General features: G+C 39.1%; 1 protein-coding gene across 1 annotated transcript in view; it reads left to right on the forward strand.

Annotated features, from left to right (window-relative positions):
* MAPK1 (mitogen-activated protein kinase 1) overlaps window positions 1–21789 on the forward strand; it is a 34087-nt gene extending 12298 nt beyond the window's left edge. The window contains exons 2-9 of the mRNA XM_061370809.1: window positions 4439–4621; window positions 5633–5822; window positions 10225–10341; window positions 12038–12152; window positions 12688–12819; window positions 14750–14859; window positions 15596–15723; window positions 17892–21789. Of these exons, the coding sequence (XP_061226793.1) occupies window positions 4439–4621; window positions 5633–5822; window positions 10225–10341; window positions 12038–12152; window positions 12688–12819; window positions 14750–14859; window positions 15596–15712 (964 nt within the window). The 3' untranslated portion in view covers window positions 15713–15723; window positions 17892–21789. The remainder of the gene's footprint in view (window positions 1–4438; window positions 4622–5632; window positions 5823–10224; window positions 10342–12037; window positions 12153–12687; window positions 12820–14749; window positions 14860–15595; window positions 15724–17891) is intronic.
* The last annotated feature ends 538 nt before the right edge of the window (window positions 21790–22327 follow it).

Below are 22327 nucleotides of genomic sequence, written 5' to 3' on the forward strand. Positions count from 1 at the left end.
AACAGCCCTCTGTGGGCTGTAACTATTGCCAGGAGCTGGCTCCTTTCCTCCCAGCAGCTGCAGCATGCTCTCACTTGTTCCAGTTCTGCTCCAAAATGAAACATGTGAAGAATAGAAATGGATGGAAGAACATGCAGCAGCCATTGTGGGTAGAAGGAGCTAAGCTTTGGCACATGTCCCAATCTGTCTGTTGAAAAGCTTTCCTTCCTTGAGAAGGAGTTAATGGGAGAGGGGCTGCGTGTCAGAGGTTCATCTGAGCAATCAGTGTGCTGTTTTCTGTAGGCTGCTCATGCCGTGGTGCACTTCCTGGTCATTGCATTTGGATTCCATTTAAAAAAGGAAGTTGGTACTGGAGCTATAGAAGGATAAGATGCTGGCTTTCAAAGATGCGTGGCACAGCTTCTGTGGTATAAACACTCATTTGTTTGTTCTGTACAGCTGTGCAAGATGTTTTACTTGGTTGGTAAAAACTTTGTTATACATTTATAAGATACTTAATATTATGAATGATAAACTGCACTGCTGGGGCTTGTATTGATTTTCACATGGTGTCTTAAAATGGTGCTATTGCAGGTTGTCACAGGATAGTAACCGCAGCTTGAAATAAGAATTATGTGTATACTAGAGTTGGGCAGTTGCAAAATCTATATTTAAATTTATCACATTACAGATAAATAGCACTCACAGCTGAATGGTTGCATCAGCTTGTGAAGCTGCACATTGTTGGGTTGGGAATAAATCCTTCCTTCTGAATATTGAAAGTGTCAGTAACTAGATTACCTATAATAATGTGAATAACATGCAGGCTGTTAAAGGGAAAGGTATATGTACAGTGATGGGTACATGTGGTCAATGATTAGAAACTGAAAGCTATGAATTAGCACTCTAAAAGTTGTTATGTGAACTATTACGCCCACCTTACTGATACTCATCTTCTCTGGAAAAAAGCCTAGATAATAGAAGGTTCATCCTTTTAGAAGGAATCCCAGTTAACTGCTTCAGTGAAAGAAAGTTGCTGTGAGATGAGTGGAAGCTGATGGTCTGGACAGCTAGGTTAGGCTGTGCACAGTGGGACAGCCGTTCCAGAACGCAAGTAATCTAAATTTAGGATGTGCTGGGCGGCTATGGGATGTGTATGTGAAGCCGTTCCTGTTTGGACTGTAGGGGGAGCACAGGTGATCATTAGTTGTAAAATTAGACCTCTAATTCTAGCTCAGGCTAAGCAAGATGGACCCTGCGTTAAGTGCTGAGCTGTGACATTAACTGCAGTGGGTTAATGCATCGAGGGTTTGGATTTTCACTTTTTATAGTTTCATTTGTAAACACTGCAAAGGACACTGTATGAAGAGTTTACTTCTTCAGTAGAGTTCTGGAGAGTAGTGGGTCAATCTGGTGTTGATGGCAGGGAGTGGCTGGATGGAGGTTATGAGGAATGGGGAAAGCTTTGGGAAATGGTTCAGTTTGACCTGTAAAGGATGCAGTTTTGTTAGTTTAGGGTGTTTCCTAGCTAGTGAAATAGATACTGCTGCGTAGCTTCATAGGCCAAATAGGTGTATGATTGTAGCATGTGTGCATGAGAGAGCATGACTCCTCACTACTGATGAAGTTCTTTCTAATGTTAACAAAATAACAAAACTCTTACAGTTTCTGTAGCACGTGTCATATTGAGAGCAGGTTGTTTTTTTAAAGGGTCACACAGTTCACTCAGTCATATTTGCTTTGAGGGCTGTGACAGCATGTGAAGTGGGGTTAACTTTAATACAGGTTCTCTGTGTACCTGTATTATGCATGATAACTGAAATATTACGCACAAGCAAATGTACTGAGCTGCTGTATGATTAACTGCTTGCTCATGGAAATTGAGATAATCTTTCCTACATTTAGTCAAGTTACAGAAAAGCTCATGCTTCAGAAAGTGTGACAACAGAAATAAATCTAGTGTCCCTTTTAATGTTTCAGCTAGGTAGTACTTTGAGTTTGCTCTCTTTAAGCTGAGGGTTTGCAGGGGTAACAGCAGTGCATGCTCAGCTACAGTGGTTTGGTGAGATCTGATAGGAACAGAAAAATGATTGTATGCAGAACGTACACTGAAGAGGAGATCGATCGCATCTTTGCTGCAAACTGTCAGCTTTTTTCATGCTGAGTCATGCATTTTAGAGTTGAACCATCTGAAAGCAAGATTACCTGTCCTTTTTTAAATAACAGCACAAGCCTTCTGTTAAGAAAATGCTTCAAGAGCTACAAGAGAGGAAATGTTGGTATGTTTAATTGATGGATTCAAGTTCATTGAATATACACAAGGAAAGAAGCATATTTTTTATTAATAACCAATCTTTGCTTGAGAAGCAATAGCTTAGAGATTTGTCAAATATTGTAAGAGATTAGGAGCTTTTAAAGCAGCATCAATTGGTAAATTCTGGCATTTTGCCTTTTTCTTCTCAGCATAGCAGCTGCTGTCCAGTTCTTTGCAAGGAAAAAGATTCTGCATTGTGGGATTAAAAAATGACACTTAAGTTAATACAGAGAAGGAGGTTTAAGATTTGGTTATGATACAATTGTCCATAGGGTTCTTTAATTCCCAAGTACAGGTTGTTCATGCTTCAGAATTATATCTAGTTTTGTTTTCTGCCTGTTACTTGCCTTACTGGTATATTGTAAACATCACAGGTGATTACCTGAGGAACTAAGAAAATTACTGTACACTAAGTGCTCTTGAAGGCTATGCCAAGTTCCACTTCTGGTACTTTGTTGTTATCTGTTTTGGGACTTACGAACTGCTAATGTGTTATCTATACATATGTAATAGCAACAGTTGTAATGAATACTTGCTTGGCATGTGGAATTTCAAAGCACCCTGTGAAGCATTTTAGTGCAGTATTTCTAGGGACAAATAAATTCTGCAGTCTGGTTGTGGTTACAGACTGGTGTTACAGATGCAGACAGGTCCAAGTGATGCTGTGGAGAAGTCATGCGAAACAATGTCACTACATAAGCATGAGCTGTATGGAGCTCTTACTGACAGCACAGATTCTAGGTCATTTTTAATAGTGAAAGTGAGAAATGTTAAACAATTGCACACAGTAGTAAGTTATACCTCAAAACCACCTTCTTGCACCATACTCTTAGTGTTAAAGAACCTTAACGTGGCCAGGCATTTGAATTCCTTTCAGGCCTCCTTTTCTGATTAGGCTTTTGTATTTTATTCTACTTTGCATCTCATCAAAGAAACACCAATTTTGAAGAATCTTCTGGGACATGATTATGGGAAATTGGTGGAATGTAAAGCCCGTTCGGCTGCTGTGTCTGTGTTTTCATATGAAATAGTTGAGGCTAATAGAAAGGTTTCAGTGTAGGCTTGATTATGTTTTTATTTCCAAACAATGCAGTAGTGAGCAAAAAGGAATTTAAAAGGAGTGAGGATCATATGCACATATTTAAATTCTAATTAACTACATCTACTTTTAATACAAATAGAAATTACTATAATGAGATGATTTGTCAGTCATATCAGCAAGACCATAGAAAACGTCATAAAATTTGTAAGAATTCATAACGTTTTTACTACCTGACTCTGTATCTTAGAAAATGATGTATGTTTTAGTGAGCCGTTTCCTTAGGGTCAGGCTGTGGTACTCAAGTGCGTAGGCATTTTGAAGAGGAATACCAGGTCTGCTTTATTGCTGTACCTGGGAATGGGGCTCTGAGCTTCTGAGATGACAGCACTGAAAGTGTAGCAGCCAGTGTGTGTTAATCTGGGTCATAGTCATGTGTTGCCTCATACTGCTGCTTCCTTTTGCTTTGTGTGTGAGGTCAGGTGCATTCTTTTCCTTCTTGAACTCTGGATTTGAACTTGGAAAGGTGCTTTCACCAATTCTCCATTCCCTTTTGTTCTTCCATGTCTATCCTTCGTGGAAAAACATCCACTGTAGCTGGATGGAGGACTAAAAGGTTGTGACATCTGGAAATACTTGCAGGAGTTAGATATAGGATGTGGAGTTCTACTGCTTTTAAGATGATTTCTGATGGCTTTTCTGCACCCTAAAATTAATGGATTAACTCAAAAAATTCTTGCTCTCAGAACTACTTTTCAAATACAGCATTTTAGAAAAAGACAAAAGATTCAAACTTGTTTGTTTCACAGGCTGGTAAAGAAGATGCATACTTCTTTCTTTGTTCAGGTACCCCAGGATCAGCAGAATATTAAGAGTCAGTTGGGAAAGCTAAAGACGTGTAGATACCCAAATAGGCTGGTGATGGAACAACAGTATTTTGTCCATTCGTCCAACTAAAAAATGTGCTGCTATTGCCTTTCTTAACTTGATAAAAATAAATGTAAACCAAATGTGCCACCCCTGTATTTAGTTGAACTTGTGTTCTTGCTTTCTGATTTGAATGAATTTAATATTCCTTGTAACTAATGTTGTTGATTCTTTTCTAGTTCTGCCTATGATAACGTCAACAAAGTTCGAGTTGCTATAAAGAAAATCAGTCCTTTTGAGCATCAGACATACTGCCAGAGAACTCTGAGGGAGATTAAGATCCTACTGCGCTTCAGGCATGAGAATATTATTGGGATAAATGATATTATCAGAGCTCCAACTATTGAACAAATGAAAGATGTGTATCCTTTCAAAGTCTGCAGTTATTCTTCAGAGTGATGGTTGCTGCTTTGTCTGTTTTATTTTTCATCCTGTTCCTTACTATTATTGTAAATTGAAAGGGAAGTTCATAATGTTTCATTGGTTTATAGATAAATAAGTAGGCTTGATATATGGGTGAACACTGGTTTTCTCTCAGGAAAAGAAAAAAATAAGCTTGAGAGATGATTTAGTTTAGTTACTTCATCTTAAAACTATATTTGCTCTTCATAAGGCTGTTGTTAGAACTGATTGCTTTGAGGAGAAAATAAACTGGCCAGACTGCTCAAAGTGTCTGAAATTTTCTTAAAGAACAGAACAGATACATCGGGGGGGGGGGGGATTAAAATAAAGCAGAACCCACCCCCCAGTGTTGCAGTGCTTCCTGCACATGAGACAGTCTGAAACTGCACATGGGCAGGTAACCATGCTTAATACATGCAAATCTGGCTTTTTTGTTATTCTAATTGCTCTTCCATGGGAAACTTGGCTTTGTGTAGCTAGGACTTCATGTGGATATCTAGTGTATGAAGCAGTCTTAGCTAGGAGACTCTATCTGATATACAAGGCCCAAGTTAGTCAACCATCTTAATTTCCCCAGGTCCATGAGCATTGGTTCCTATTGGTTTTGGGGGTCTTTGCAGATGTCTGCCAAATAAAGGCCAAAAGTACAGGTAGGCAGAAAAGGAACTGAATCCAGGTCAAATGTATTCATAAGTTATCAGAAAATTAGGCTGTAATATAAAAAAATTGAGATTTATGATGATTAATTTGAGGATTGTGTGCTTGTGCCTCTGAATTTGTAAAGGGCTGCATTATGTAACAGGGTTGATTTGGTTTAAAACTTGTAAAGTAAGAAGCAACTACATAGTTTCAGAATTGTCACCAAACAGTCAAGTGAGAGCGAGCTTGTTACAGAAGTTTCACTGGGTGCTGTGTGTTGGTATCTAGCAAGACACAGTTTGGTTTGCTGCCTTACATCTGATGCCTTACAGATACATTGTGCAAGATCTCATGGAGACAGATCTGTACAAGCTCTTAAAGACTCAACACCTCAGCAACGACCACATTTGTTATTTCCTTTACCAGATTCTGAGAGGGTTAAAATATATCCATTCAGCCAATGTGCTTCATCGTGACCTCAAACCTTCAAATTTGCTGCTTAACACCACTTGTGATCTCAAGGTTAGTTGAATTTTGCTGCAATGGTCTTCATAAACTACCTGCTGTAGCCATGAATGTGGTTTTGTTACTGGAGATTAGTGTGATTTTCACGCTAGAAAGACTGCCAAAACATTATTGGTTTTGATAAAGTAATTATTAAGGTTTGCGTGACTAAGAACTTGCTGTTATGCTGTTTTAATGAGTGCATCGCTGTTTCCATCTGGAGGCTGACTTTGAAACAGCCTCTTTTGAAAGTTCAGTGAAAACACAAATCTGAAGCAGAATTGTTTTTTACCTAGAAAGTCAACTCAAAACTGTGTATACTTGTCTTAATTTGTCTGTTTACACTGTTCATTGTTCATTGTTGGAAAATGAGTTTGTATTAGTGGTAACTAACATGGCATGTGAAATTCAGTGCTGATTAAATGCACAGCAATTGCTTGGAGAGAGAATGTTCCTAATTTGCATCTCCAGTGATGGGCTCTCTACCAGTTAATACTACAGAAGGATGATCTTAGAGCTGTTATGATTCCTGGAAATGTCAGCTCAATGCATAATGGCATTCACTAAAGCAAATCAAGTGTGAAGAATTAGAACAGAAATAGAGAATAAAACAGAAAACATGCCATTCTATAACTTTGGTTTTGAGTCTTCAGTTCAATGTGCTCGTAGTTACCACACTTATTCCTATGATAGCCTTTCAAAATGAGGAGACCAGGACTTCAGAGTGCTTCTCTCCATCAGGAAGAACAGTTTAGCCTAGATCTTCTCTGCTGGAAGATACTGCTTGAGGAAAGAAAGAATACAATGGAATTTGATCAAATTTAGTAGCATAGGGGGTGAATAGAGAACATTTGTTCACTGTCTTTACTTGTTAAAAAGGCTGGGGGGATGAAAGCAGGGGGTGGCGTACTCAGAGTGAAAGGGCAGCATTGTCAGGCGGTGGAATTTGGTACCACAGAGGATTGCAGATATTACAGATAATGTGATTAAAAAAAACACCAAGCAAGTTAGAAAAAGCTGTTGAACCCTGCCTCTGGATGAGAGTCCTGTGGTGGCAAACCCATGGAAGGTGAGAGAGACCACTAGAGAAGCACTAGGAGATGTTCCCTTTTACACTTTACGTTTTATATTTGCCTTGGCCACTGACAAAGCGAGATCACGGAGCTTAAGTTGCTTTGATCTGACATGGTACAACTGTGCTTGCTGTGTTGCACCTAACTACTCTTTGTTTTTTTTATAGTAGCTCTACCTTCTCAATTTTAAAAACCAAACCAAGCAAAACAGAAATACCCTCTTCAAAATGCAAACCACCTGCTGGTTGTACAAGTTTGTCACAATTCCAGGCAAAGTCCTTGCTGTTCATGTGCTGGTCTGTTCCCAGTATTGGCCACAGGATTGGTTCTCTTTACATTCCTGCTGCTGTTTGTCAGCTTTTCCTAATGCTGGACTGGTCAGCTCTGACTATTGCTGTGGGATTTCAGCAGCTGTTACCACATCAGATCCCTTCGAGGCATTAACCCATTCACGAAGGAAAGGGAGTAAAATCTAGGATGACTGTGCAATAGAAGCAGAAAAGAACAGTTTGAGTGTAGCTCTGTTATGTGCAGATAAAGGCAATAAATAAAGCGAGGCTCACTTGTGTTTTAACACAAGTAAGATGGTCATGAAAAAGAAGGTAAGCTCACCGTATGGTGAAATAGTACAATATGACCTTAGTGGGTACTGCTGTAATCTCTTTATAAAAACAGCATGCCACTGCAATCTGTGCTTCCTGGTGCAGAATATGGTAGTCTGTATGACAGAGCATATGCTTTTTTTATAACCTGAAGGGAACTCTGGTGTTGTATTAATACCACATCTAAAGTTTAAAGAACAGAACTGGAGAGAAAACCAGTACATGTTAGTCCTTGTCTGATGAATGCTGAACTTGCACTAACTTGTTTCTTTTAGGGCTGTTCTGCAACTCTGTGTTGGCTATGTACGTGTGCATGCTTACGAAGTTGGTTATTGTACATAAACTTAAAACAGGGCTACTGTGGAAATGAATAACAAATCACACTGTCAGAAGAAGGAAGGCAGGAAGTTTGTTCACCTTCAGCGATAATGCTGTTAGCTTTTTTTCTTTAGTGGTGTTATCTCTTCTGGAGCCCAGAGTCCTGCAGGTTGTAACAAGAGCTCCTTCTTTCTTTTCCCTCAAAAAGTGATCTTGACCTCTGGGTCATAAATTCCGATTCCAGGAAAGGAATGTATGAGTCTCTATCTATTGACAAAATTTGTCTATGAACCCTGTATCTTGTCCTGAGCAGCTGAAAGGCTCAGGGCAGAAATGCAGAACCTAAAGCTTTCTCTTTCCCGAGGCTGTGTTACAGACTTAAATGAGACTCACAGTTCTTTATTTCCACTCAATAGGGTAGCTGCTTTGTTAAATGCGTTCAATTGCCATAGGCCAAGAGCTGTCTGCCCAACCAGGGCACAGCTGGTCTGTGTGCTGCACCCCTCACACCAGGACCTGGGGCAGAGCTGGCCTCACCAGCTTCTCTCTCCTTCTGCCCTGCTAATGCAGCTGGTGAGAGCACTGCTAACAGCCAAAAGCCTCTTCTTGCAGCTTTGGCCTTGATGTCTTTCTCACTATATTGTGTTTCTTCTTTTCAGATTAACCTGTTCCTGCTCTAGGCAGCAGGAGCTTTTTGTCATTTTAATGAGCTTTCTTTGTCATTAATCTTCCTTTCCATGCCATGTCCATTTTTCTACTTCAGAGATTCACAGACATCTTCTGTAACCCAGTTCTTTCTCCTCACTGTGTCTTTCTTTTGTCTTAATAATAACAAATCATAACACTTGTGCAGAATTACAGCATTATTCTTAAGCAAAGTCTCCTTGCCTATAGTCTTACAGAGCTTTTTGATGAGGTTAGGAGAAAGAGATTACAGCAACTTTGTCTGCCTGCATAATTATTTTTCTGGAGTCCTCTGCAGCTTCTTTGCTTCTGTCCATAGAGGAGACTCCTCTGATTATTTGTACCAATTCACTTTATATAAGCTGCTAATTGCACACAAGGCAGCTGCTCTGTTTCTGTAGCCTGAGAAAACCTTGACATGCTTGAAAGGGTTCTCTTTGGTTTTGTTGTTTAAGATTTGGGTTTGGTTTGGTTCTGGGGGGGTTTTATTTGTTTTTTTTTTAAATACATATCTAAAGTCAGAGGAGTCATCCTGTGCAGCCTGGCTTACAAATTTCATCATTGCCTTTTCTTCAGTCCCTCTGTTTAAGTCATCTGCTGTATCTTGTTTTTCAGATGTAGCTTCTAGTCAGCTGAATCACTTCTTCCTTGGCTGATCTAGCAGTCGTTTCACAAGGTGTCCCTCAAGTAAGATAAAGGAGTAGGTTGCCAGGGCACAGGGAGGTTTCTGGTAGGGTTTCCATTACAGTCTTTACTGACTACAACATATTATTAATTTACATTTTTAATATTGTCACTGTACAGAACTGTTAGAGTAAACTATTATAAAATGCATCAGAGGAACCTACAATCTGTTTGCCACTCCTATGTTTGATGCCTCAGTTAGAAAAACTGAGTACAAACTTCCATGCAGATACGTTCTGTGGAAATTGATCATTATCATAAAGCAGTATTTTCTTGGTGGTAGCAAAAGCACATGAATGTGTCTAATGTGCCACACCACAAGCCTGCCGTGTACCCTGGGGAAAGCAAGAAAGGATCAGCTGCTGTACACTAGAACACTGTCTCTCTTCACATTTTCAGTGCTCTTAATTTACCCCTGGGGAGAGGACACTGAATGGCTCTGAAGGCCATGGAGCCTCCTCAGCAGAGTATAGCTAAAACCACTTTTCTTTGTGCTGAACTCACTAGTCTAGATCAGAGTTTATTTGAATTTTCATGGTTAGATAAAACTATTCCTGATAGAGGGCTAAGAATATATATAATTTTTTTTTAAGCCCATGCTTCCTTCAGCAACCTCTAATCTCTCCGGTCTACCATAATCTTGTGAGTGGATTGGAAGTTTCTCATACAAAGATGCAGTTACGATGGGAGCTTTTGTGAACAGGGGTATTGAACTTTGCTACAAGTGTTGGTCAGTAGTTTTGTTTTCTGGAAATGTTAATCTTTCTGTTTTCTGGTCAGTGTCTAGTAACAGGCTGGAGCAGAGCATCTGCCACCTCTCTGCCAGAGAAAGGGTAAAGTAAACCCACAGTGGAACGTAAATCATGTGCCAGGAACATCTTTTTTTTTTCCCCAAACCATTATTCTTCCTGGCTCCTCACGGCGTAATTGGTTACTCCTTGTACTTAATCCAAATCCTTTTCTTTGACCTTTGTGCAATAATTGGTTTCTAAAAATCCAGGTTGCCATCACCAGGTGTCTAATCTGCCTTCTTATTTTTCCTAATTTCTTTAAAACCAGATTTGTGACTTTGGACTGGCTCGTGTTGCAGATCCAGATCACGATCACACAGGATTCTTGACAGAATATGTGGCCACACGTTGGTACAGGGCTCCTGAAATCATGCTGAATTCTAAGGTAAGAACCACAGCACAGGCTGGTGCTTCTGATGCTGGTCATTCACCTGCAAGTACTGGTTTTGCTTTACCCCCTGATGTGTTTTTAGGATCAGAACACATGCGTAGTCTTGAGGAAGTGTGGTAACGGACAGCTACTGGCTTGCAATAAGTTTTTGATTCCAGATACAATTATTGAATACTACAAATCAGCACATTACAGTTATGTGCTCCCACATGTCCAGGTCCTTGCCAGCTGGGAGACTTCTTTCCATCAAATGCTCTTCCACAGATCAGGATAGAAGTGTTAGTAAGGAGAGTGCTTTACAGCTGCCTTCATCAAGACTTGTTGCTAATGTTGCCGTAATGTTATCTTGACATCTTAATTCAAGTTTAGAATGCATGGGAGAGTGAATCTGACTCTGAAGGCATGTGATCATTGTTGTGTGTCAATCTTAATTGCATTCCCATACTCATAATGAAATAATCTCTTTGATTTCTTTATACTTGGATTTATTCTTGTGTTCTTCTGTGGCTGCTTTAAGGTGTGTCCAGTCCCTGTATGGTGTGAGTAATGGGTGTCCTTCAGAACCTTCAGCCATACTCTTGTTAGCAAAATACCTATGTGACATCTGTGCTGTGTCTGAATTTAGCATTCCTTGAGGATGATGATGTTTCTGTAGGGTTGCTGCTTTGCTGGCATCTGGCTGGGATTTGCTGTGGCAATAGAGTGTGTAATGCTTTTAGAAAATAGTCATCTGAGCAACTGAGGGGGTTTTACAGCTTCTTGTGTTTTAAACTCACATTGAGGCCATAAACATAGGGCAACTTCACCTTATTTCCAGATATCCTCGTATATTTACCTTTAGCCTTTATAGAAGATATTCTGTGTGTTTCTTAAGAAGTGATCAGCATAAAATTTCCTGGCCTATAGACAGGATTCCTTTTAGAGTAATAGTGCCTTGAAAACACATAATCAAGTGATCACATCCTGCAAAGCTTTCTGTGGATTCAGCAGAGTTTTTGGCTTCGGTTGGAAGCTCTCTGCTAAAAGGAGGGGGCCTGTGGGGGAACAAGGCAAGATAGTTCCTGGGACCATCTAGAGATGAATGGGTCCCATGTGGGCTTCTGAATAAAAGCCTTCTCTTATGGATGGTGCAGGTTACCTGTACACATTCTCCTTATATCCCACTTACAGTGTTGGCCTCCTCACGTCATGTCTACTGCTGGCTTACCTGTTGTGTTGCAAGTTGACTAACCAATGGTCTGTGGTGCCCTTTTGCCCCTTTGCTCAAGGCTTCTTATTTATGTGGTGTTTGGGTCCTCTTGGGAAGAACAGGACCTGCATGTGGTTAGCACACTGTAAGGAGCTTTGGAATTCAGAAGAATAGCTTATTTCCAAAATTTGTTAGTTTAAATTTGCTATAAAATGAGGGAGACTCAGAATTTGCAGTTGGCAATATATGTAGCTGAATTTAGAGAATCCTTTTGGAAAAGCATGTCTTGCCTACTTCAGTTCTTGCTGCCCCTTCAAAGAGCTGTTATGATGTACGGTACTTAATTATTTCATTCTGTACAGGAAAAACAAAGAGCATTAACAAGCGTGACTCAGATAAAAAAGCTGTGTTTGCGTGCACTTCCACAGATTACTGAAGTAACATGTTGCTGCAATTACACAGGATTCCTTTGATGGCAACGTGTTTTCACTTTACTTGCAGGGTTACACCAAGTCTATTGACATCTGGTCAGTTGGCTGCATTCTGGCAGAGATGCTCTCCAACAGACCCATCTTTCCAGGAAAACACTACCTTGACCAACTCAACCACATCCTTGGTAAGAGTCATGTATAATGGCATTTTCACATCCATCTGCCTCTCTACCAACAGGGCTGGGCTCGGTTGCTCCTGTCCTGCTCTTGTAGCTCAGTGCAGGGAGCTGTCCTGACCAATGCACTGGTCCCTGCAGTGTTTTCTACCACAAATCATTGAACTGGCGTGGCAGATAAAGGCTACTCAGCAATTTATTTACTATATCAGCAGAGATGTTTTTAAAATAGAAAATAAAATTAAGAAGCTCAAATTAGGTCCAGGTCAGGGTGGTTTTTATGTTTCTATAGATATGCCACTTAATGGATGTTTTAAACGGATTGCTGATCATTAGAAACTTATGCATTTGTTTATTTACAAGAAGAAATAACTTAAACCTTTTCTATGAAGGTTTCTAAAAAGCCTTCCAAGTTATTCTGTATTATTAAAGCATTTAGTCTGAAATCATCTTCCCTGCAGTTCTACCGTTGAGTTTAGCAATCGTGATGTAACTGTTTAATGTGCTTTTCATGGAATGCAACACTGTTTGTATTTATTTTTAGGTATACTTGGATCCCCTTCCCAAGAAGATTTGAATTGTATAATAAATTTAAAGGCCAGAAACTACTTGCTTTCCCTACCACACAAAAATAAGGTACCATGGAACAGGCTGTTTCCAAACGCTGACCCCAAAGGTATTTTATGCTCTACTATATTGTATCAGAACATAATGACAGGGTAGGAGTTTTAAAACCACCCTAAGAATTTATCTGTATTGGAAACAGAATATGCAGGGCCCTTAAAATGGCAGTATAAAGTTAATAAAATCATAAACCAGCATGAAACCCTCATACCAGCTTATTTTTGTAAAGCAGTTGTTAGTAACTCCAAGATTACGTGTTGATCTTTAACTGACAAGTGAAATGTAAATCCTAACTCCTGCTTCTGTCTTTGAAAGCACGATACATTAATCAGGTACTGAACATGGGCACTGGATTCTGACACAGGCACCAAACAGATCTTGGACTTTGTTTCTAAAATCAGATATGAGAGCACTGCTTATTGCTGGACTCAGTATGGTTTGCACAGACTGCATGTCAGCTCTGGATCAAACGGGATAATATCAGTCTAAGTGTGAAAGGTTAAAATTTAATGGGATTAAAAATTCCGTTATGATAAGTGGAGCAGAAGTTATAAAAGCAAGGCTGTAGTAAAGGGCAGATACGATTTTGATTGGCCAGAGAGCTGTTAACTTGGTTTATGAATTCAGCTTCATGGAGCTGTGTTGGTGGCTGTGCCCTTTTCACCTGCTCTGACACAATTCAGAAGTCACTTTTTTTTTTTGACTGATAAAATAATTTGCTCTCGGTGAGTATGATCAGGTAGTGAACCACCATGTAAAAGCTGGTTTCTGCAGATGGAGCTGTGGAGAGCTGATTATCCCTGAGAGAAACAGCAGTGATTTATTCTGCTTTTGTAATAGTGCTTACCAATGTGAAAATTTCTTCCATGGGCTTCTGACAGCTCAGACTGTAGCAGTGCTGGTGACACGGAGCTGCTGGGGAGCATGCCGTTTGCATGACTTCTGCAGCGCCTTCCCATCTGCATCTTTGGCGTAGCTTTAGAGCAGTTTTTCAAAGGGCTGTTTGGCGGTCACTGCCATGAAAAGCACTGTGCATGATGTGCTGTAGCACAGCTTGAGCATGGGAGCTCCAGTCTTTGAGAACGGCATTACAGTATTTTGTGTTAGTGGCTGTGCAAGTTTGCAGCTTTTTCAAGCTGCCATTGAACACAGTGGCAAAGTTCAGTCTCCTCTGCAGTGCTTGGTACACGTCTCATCCTGGTGTGAAGCTACAACTGCTTTTCTACAGTAAAGAGCTTCTATTAAAGTTCTGTGTCGTAAATTATGTGGTGAGGAGGAGGACTGGAATTTGGGATACTGCAAATATCTTTGGGCTTCTTGCTATAGTAATCATTCTGTTTTCTTTTCTTGGAAAAGGAGAATGTGTTACATCAGAGTTACTGCAATTGTTCTGCTGTTGTGATTTGTAACACTTGTCCAGAATTTCATCAGGCCTCACTGTCTTACTGGATCTTCAAGTTGTGTGTGAATTCTTTATGAGATGCCTCAAACAGATTTTGCCTGAATCTCATGACTATGGATGTATTTGCATCCTGGCTGGAGAGTGTGTCCTGGGCCGTTAGTTGCACTAGGATAGTTACTGTGATGGTCTAGAACTCTAATGACTTCTGGATGACATTTCCTTCAGTAAACAGCCAAGTTTTCTTTTCAGAATAAGCACATATTCTTGATTACTTACTTATTTCAGAAAAGCTCTGTCTTTATTTGGATTTTTGGCACAAAGATTTGAGTGAAGGCCAAAGACCAGACTGGGCCAAAGGCAGCTGTAGCCAGGGAATGAGGTGGGCACGTAGAAGCCTGAGCTGCAGGAAGCAATCTGTTGCTTCTGTTACTGCTCCTACAGCTGGGGAACTCCAGATGTAAATTGAAATCAGCCCAAAACTTGGGGTAAAGTGTATTTTCTGTGGAATATCGGTGTTTATAACAATCTTATACCTTGGGGTGTGTATTAAACTCTTGCTCACTTTGTTTTTCCCTCTTAGCACTTGATTTGTTGGATAAAATGTTGACCTTTAATCCTCATAAGCGGATTGAAGTGGAACAAGCTTTAGCCCATCCATATCTGGAGCAGTATTATGATCCAAGCGATGAGGTAAAGACACTGTTAAAATTTCAGTGTTAATTTAATGGTTTAACAGGTTATTTTCTTTGTTAGTTTGTTAGTTGAAGGGCAATGTTTCTGCTGCTCTAAGGGAGTTGAAGAATTAATTGCATCAGTTTACCAAAATTCTATATTTCTTGTTCCAGTACAACATTTTGGAGGTGCAACACAATAAATAGAGGCTAACTAAGGTGTCCTCTCCTGAAAATGGAACTCCTCATCTCACAATGGTCTTACTTAATGTCTGAGATGGAGGGGGATGACTGAGTTCCCCATCAGATTATGCATTTAAAACCCCTGAATGTGAACCCACTGTGGTTTAGAATGCAGATCTGCTGAGATTTCAGGTTACTTTTGGTACAGAAGTAGATGAGGAAAAAGATAGTTTTCCTTAAAGGAGAGATATGTTTCTTCTGAGAAATACAAATGTTCCAGCTAATTTCTCTTCAGGTAGATACTAAATTATGAGCCTTTAAGTAATAGTTTTAACTTGTGGTTGAAATTTGGGTAGCTACTTAACTATGGTTTGATTTAAAATGTGGTAAATTAATATATAAAGCACACAAAGGACTAACAGCACGAGTTCTGCCTTGAAGACTGCACAGGATTAAGTACTTCTGTGAAGCGCATCTTCAGGTTTTTGTTCCCCATACAAGGAGTACGTGAAATTAAGCAGAACAGTAATATTAATATTAAAAAAGCAATAACATTTCTTTGTATTATTAAGCCTGTAGCTGAAGCACCGTTCAAGTTTGATATGGAGTTGGATGACTTGCCGAAGGAGAAGCTGAAAGAACTGATTTTTGAGGAAACTGCTAGATTCCAGCCAGGATATCGATCTTAAATTGTGCATAGGTAAAGTCCCAGCAGCACGAGAGCACCCGGGCAGGGGAGAGGTTTTGGATTTCATTGCCACTAGTGAAGTGTTGAGCTTGCCTTTCCTATCGATACGGTAACTGTCTGTTAAAGGAGAACTTTGTGGTTACTCATGTGATCTCAGTCCTAGTCTGTTATTGAAGAAACAGTATAGTTTTGCCTACCCCATGGAAAGGTCTATGGGGAATCCAGACAATTAACTGTCAGAGTTGTAACCTAAAAACCAGGCAACCGTTTAAAGAACACGAATTACATTAAGTACTGCTTCTTGGAGTAAAAGCTATGGTAACACTTTGAAATGCAAATTTTATTCAAAAAACATTCTAAGGGGAAACGTTGTTCATATACTGCAGACTGTTTTGTTGCAGATGCTTTAAACAAAACTGGAAATCTTCCTTAAATGTAATATACAGAGGAAAAATCCCTTAAATGATTTTAAAGGGAAAAAATCCCATGAAGGTTCAGTATGATTTAACTTCGGGTTTAAATTCTCTGACATAGTGTAAGTAAATAAGAATATAGGTATCTAAATATTCAAAAATTGGTTGATTAATCTTTCTAATCTTTTGAAGATTTAAAATTCTGATTTAAAATGTAATGATGTGCACTGCCTGAGGGTTTTTCTATTTTTATTTTAAATCCATTAACTTAACTGGTCTTCATATAGCTTGAGGCTTGCAAGTCTCAGTAGTTTCATACAAAATTGGTCAAATACTGACCTGAATAATCTTTGTAATACTTGTGAAATCTGTGTGATGCTAAAAGTTTAAAATATTGACCTTTTCTGACTGGAAAAGAAAAACAAACCACAGAGAACAGCTGAGCACATTGTGTTGTGTATCACTTGTGTTTTCTGAGGACAATACGATTGCTCACCATCCGCTGACCAATACCCAGCTCAACCTGAGCAGCCGTCGGTCCCTTCTGGGTGACTCCCCCTTATATATTGGGCATAATGTGCTGTTCTATGGAATACCCCTTTGGCTAGTTCAGCTGAGGAAACTTCAAAATACATTTGTTTTTAGTTAACTAGGGTAACTTCTGTTGCCACTGGCTTTAATATTCAAATGTATAGAAGCTCACAAACGAAGTAATCTCAGTCCTCAGAAATACGGTATTTTGCTCATTGAAGCGTGCTGACTAACATTTGCAACTCTTTTAATAACTGAAAATAAGGTAGATCTGAGTTTCACACATCTGGCTCTTGCTAGTTGGGTGTTGCCAATAGTAACAGATCTGGACACATTACTGGGAGTGGTGCTTATTTCCCATCAGTGTTTTCTAGAGCTCATTATGTACAAGAGGCAGGAGCAGTACACGCAGACAGAAATTTTTAGGAGTAGGACAAAGCCTGTTACTAATAGGCTGTAGTACCAAGGAAGGTAGAGCAAGTAGCTACCATTGTGGTGAACTGTGGTTTCTGATCTCTCCTGCTTGCCTCTTTGCCCAAATCATACTTACCTAGGTTGTATTAGGGATTAAGGGATAAAAAGATTAGGGATAAAGATACCGATGATCCAGTGCTAACGGAAATTTCTGGTTGGCTAAAAACGTTACCTTTAAATGTTACTACAAAGAGTCGATTTGGCCAACATGATACTGAAATTTAAATGTTGCACTTAGCTTGGTAACAGTGTGCTGGTAGTTTGTCCCAGCCATTTTGTGATTAGAATTATGAGCTGCTTCTCATCACAACAGTTTAAACATAAGTAGCTGACATTCCAGTGAGGGCCAGTCCACAGGAGCTGGCTTAAAACAGGCAGTAATGGTCTCTTCCTTTTCCACTCCCGCCCTGTGCTTTACCAGCTAGCTTGTCCCACTCAAACTTCCCCTTGGACTGTAGTCAGAACATTGAGAAGCAGTGTGAAAGTATCCGGTGCTTCATACAACCATGTAATGTACTTAATTCATCAGTTAAATACTGTACTTCATTCACTAGTTATGATTAATCTTCCTAGTCTTTTGAAGATTTAAAGTTTTAATTTAAAATATAGTGATATCCACTGTCTCTGACTTTAACATGTATTGGTGCTGCTGTGCCTGACTCATCAATCACAGTGTGCATAAAACACAGCAATAGGAAAGTATGCTTATTTTAAAAGGCAATGTTAAAACTTTCTGAAATATGTCTCTGCTCTTTTTTGTAGGACAAGGACTTAAAGGACTGGGCATGCTCAAACGTTGCTGTTCCTCTTCCCAGTTCTTTATTGTTGGTCATGTCTTGTGGCCTCTCTCAGCTTATCCACTAACTCCTTTGAGCCATTCAGGAGGGCAGTTCCTGGTAGTTTTGGCTTTTCATGCTTTCAATGAATCTTTTAAGCCTGAAGAATTGTAATTGACACTCCTATGCGTAATGCCCATGTTGACCTGTGGCAGTACTGTACTGTAAGTGCACCTACTGCTGGCCGTATTTTAGCTGCTTGCTTTCTGGTTTGAAAGATGCAGTGGTTCCTTTCACTCCCGGATCAATATCCATGAAGATAATTCATTAACCTGTAAGACGTTTACACCATGAACTATGGGTTTATGACTTTACTGAAGTCGCTGGCATTTATTTTGTTTTGTTTTTTTAGAAAAGCTACTATTCAGGGCACTTTAAGTCAGTGACATCCCAGATTTTTTTTGCACTTCCTTTTTAAATAGAAATGGTTACACCCAGCTGGGGTTATACCATTGTGCTATGGATTGCAGCATAAGTCGTGTTCATGTTAATCTTGCTTATGCACTTTGGGTGTCCTGTGCTGTACATACAGGTATTCTATACAGCGTAAGAGCCACATAGAAGCCCAACTTAATTGAATTCATACAAGAAACATTTTTTTTTCCATGTATTGATGAAATTTGTACCTTTTTCTCTCTGCCTTTTCTAAAAGAGATCATTTAAAGTTTAACTGTGTTGGAGGCATAGTACTACTTGTGCAAAGAGAATGAGTGGCAGCTCGCCAACTTATAGTTACTCACCGTGTGGTGGAAGATTAACAAAGAACATAATGGCATGATGACCTAATGGCAAATGCTTTTCTCTGTGGAAGGCATCCATGTCTGGTGGCAAGCGAGAAACCAAAATATGATGTTAATAAACTCAGTCTACATCCTGCATACCAATGAAACGCTTCAAGTGAGGATTGATAGTTTTTACATTTGAGTCTAATCACTGACATTCAGAATTCTTGCCGAGAGGAACACTGCATCTTTAAATGAGAAAGTTTGATTTTACTTTTGCTCCTACAGCATGTCAGCATCTCAAGTTCATTTCTTGCAACCTACACTATGGTGATTTGTAATCAAGCCTCCATGAGCTCGTGACATGAAGTACTGTTCTGTTGTCAAGTACTATCAAACTTTTCTGATAATGCTGAGTTAGGACAACCAAACAAAGCTAGCACTAAATCATGTTTAAAATTGTATACCTTTTAATGATCTTTTCAAGTATTTGTTACTGAAATTGTATAATGTGGAGTTTACTAGGTGTTATGTTCCAGTGCAGTGCCTCCTTTTCTTTCCCCACTGCTCTCTGTGGTGAGAAATTTGCCTTGTTTAAAATAATTACTGTGCCCTCGCATGACTGTTAAAGCTTTCTGTGCAAAGATGATTGTCTAAGTGCCACATGCCTATGATTGAGAAAAAAAATAATCTATTGTTACCTCTGAGTTGTGTTCAACTGAAATGCTATTCAACAAATAACTTAGGAAAAATAGTTCTATTTTTAGCTTTTCATATCTCTGCTGTCTTTTTCTCATTTTATTTTGGCAGCAGTGAAGAATGGATTGTATAAAGACTGCTTGCTAATATGAACAAAATGCACTTGTAATTCCTGGAAATAAATTTAAATCTTATATCTTCACATTAACATTAAGAATTAGTTTTTGGTTTCCTCTTGGGTAGTGTGTTTGAACGGAAATCAGGTTCAGTTGCTACTGTAGTACATAAGGATGCTGGCTGGTTAGAAACTCCAGGCTTCCTCATACCGTTTAGTCTGCTCTTCACAGGGATCTAGAAAGCCATTAACATAGACTTCAATAGATAAGGGTGCTTACAGGATTCCATTTCAGATTTTTCTTTTTCCTCTAGTTTCAGTGTTAGTCTGCCAAAACTAATTTTTAATACGCATGGGTTCATCATTAAAGGGCATTTTCAATTCGGAAATTCCTGTGGTACATGAATCTCTGTGGCGGGGAACATACTAGGAGCATTGTCGGGACACTGCACAGGTGATGGTTGAATTGTGGTGTGAAACCTATGCTAAAACCATTTCTATTGAAATATGCACTTGACTGTTGATACTAAGTGTAGGAATGTCTCTTGACACTTCTACACATCCTTACCAAAATGCTTTTCTCACTCAGTTTTGAGAAGTCGAAATATTTCTAGAATCTCTGCTACTTGTACGATCATCATTACTACAGGATTCATTTCTGGCATGGTTGGAAAGATGACTGTTACCGAGATCAGCTTGTAACTCCTCAATTGTAATTTATTAAGGAAGAACTTTGGCAGCTTACTTCACCCTGCTCTTTCCCAATTCTTCTTTTTAATACTTTCTTTCAGTGTGCATTTTTGGGGAGGTGTAGACTTGCCCTTGCGTTCTGTCTCTCCGGGTGAGAAGCCAAGGGTTTGCTTTACTGAATATCTGGTGCTTTTGGGCTTTCTTCCTTCACTATTCTCACTGAATCCAGTTGGCCTCCATCAGTAACCACATTCATCAGTCTTTTGCAGAATTCAGTGAACATCGTTGGGTTGAATTTGACGTATCAACAGGAGAAGCATGATTTCTATTATTTTTTGTCAGATTTTGAAAATAGTTTAAAAGAAGGTGCCTATACCAACACTGTGTTAGGTCAGTGATTTCAGCATTGTGCATAGGTTTTTTTTTCCTTATGTAGTTTTTATATTTTAGAGCAGAGAACAGCAACTCTTAATCAAAGTAACACGCGTATTTCATGGTAAAGATGCTTTGGGAATAAGGAATGTAAACAGCTCACTGTCAAAAACATTCCAACCTTACAGCTGAAAAAAAATATGCAAACAAAATTCTCACAGCTGCTTTGGCAAAATAACTGTCCTGCTCTGCTGTCCTGCCTGTCGCCAGGCTCTTCCTCATCCCTATTACACCTCTCACCGGTCTGCAGTGTGCAGCACGCTACATGGGCTGGGCGCTGTGTGAGCTGTCAGGAGCAGCAGTGGTGACAGAGCTCGGCAGTGGCCAAATGAAACCCAAGGAGTTGAGCACGGTTTTCCTTACAGAATGAGAAAAAGAAAAACCTGTCATTGCTGCCCACTGTAATATGCTACAGTATATTTATACCATGTCGAAGATGTTTGCTGAGCAACTGTACTATAGATTTAAACTTTATTAATATATATTTGCTTATGTTAGTGTAGTTTATATAGTCCTTGGTTATTGATAAATTTATTGTGTTGTTACAGCACCGTGATATGGTATAAATATAGGTCTATACATGCACACCTTGTACTCATGAGTTTGGTCTTTGCATAGTACTTTTATATTTGTACAGCAATGTCTTCAAGCAATCCCAGATTTTAGGGGAAATATTTTTGTAAATGCAGTGGTTTCAACAAGAGTCCAAACAATCCTTTTACTAAGTTTTAAATACATTTGTGGTTCCAAATGATTTAGTTAACAATTGAAATCAAGACACTAAATTAGTGAAAAGTGCACATTAGTAAAGTGAAGCTTACAGTGGTTTTTGTAGCATGTGCTGTGATCAAACTAGGTGAAGCGTTGGAAGAAATGTTGGACTACCTTTGTAAATCTAGAACAAATTTCTAAAGGTTGCAGCTGGTTTACTTACTATTGTTGCCTTTTCTTGTGTTGTATCAGTGTAGAGCACTCTTAAAATACTCAAAACTGCATTGTCTTTGCTTTGTACTGTTGGTGCCTTCTTAGTCATGTACCCCCCAAGTCCTGCATAGCTGATTTAGTTAATGGTAAGTTTAAAATAAAAAGCAAAGGAAGATTTTATAAAAAGAAATCATTTTCTGTATGTTCTTATTCATTGTAACAATTAAACGTTTATATTGTGACAGATTTGTGATTTGGTTAATCTGTATAGATCAATTGTAAGTAGCAAAGGTTTATATTTCGTCTTATTCTTTTGATGTTGTAAACGTATGTGACTTTCTTTTTTAAATCAGGTAACTTAATGTTCTGTTTTGTTTTTGGCATCTGAATCTTGTAAAAACAAATGCAAAGAAAATCATTAAATTGTGTCCCTGTATTACCAAATCAGCATAGTGCTGTGCATATATAGAATGACTGGAATTTTGCTTTAAAATGAGCTGCTGTTTTATAAACCACAAATACACTGATGTGTATTTCATTGGTTTATCCCAAACACAACTGTCACTCAAGTGCTGCAGTAGTGAGTAGCCTACATTTAATATTTGTAAGTACTCAAATGTGTTTGTTCTACTGTATGGCTGTACCAGCTTGAGATTCAATTAGGGCAAGCCATTGGAAAAACCACAGATGAAGTTATTAGTCTATAGACAGGCAGAAATGCTTCATCTTCAATACAAGACAGTTATGAAATAAGGTTTTGAACTGTTGAGCGCAGAGTAA

This window comes from Neopsephotus bourkii, unplaced genomic scaffold (genome assembly GCF_033783945.1).
Source record: "Neopsephotus bourkii isolate Nb327-2 ecotype Australia unplaced genomic scaffold, CSIRO-AGI_Nbou_v1 NB_1542, whole genome shotgun sequence".
Taxonomy (NCBI): domain Eukaryota; kingdom Metazoa; phylum Chordata; class Aves; order Psittaciformes; family Psittacidae; genus Neopsephotus; species Neopsephotus bourkii.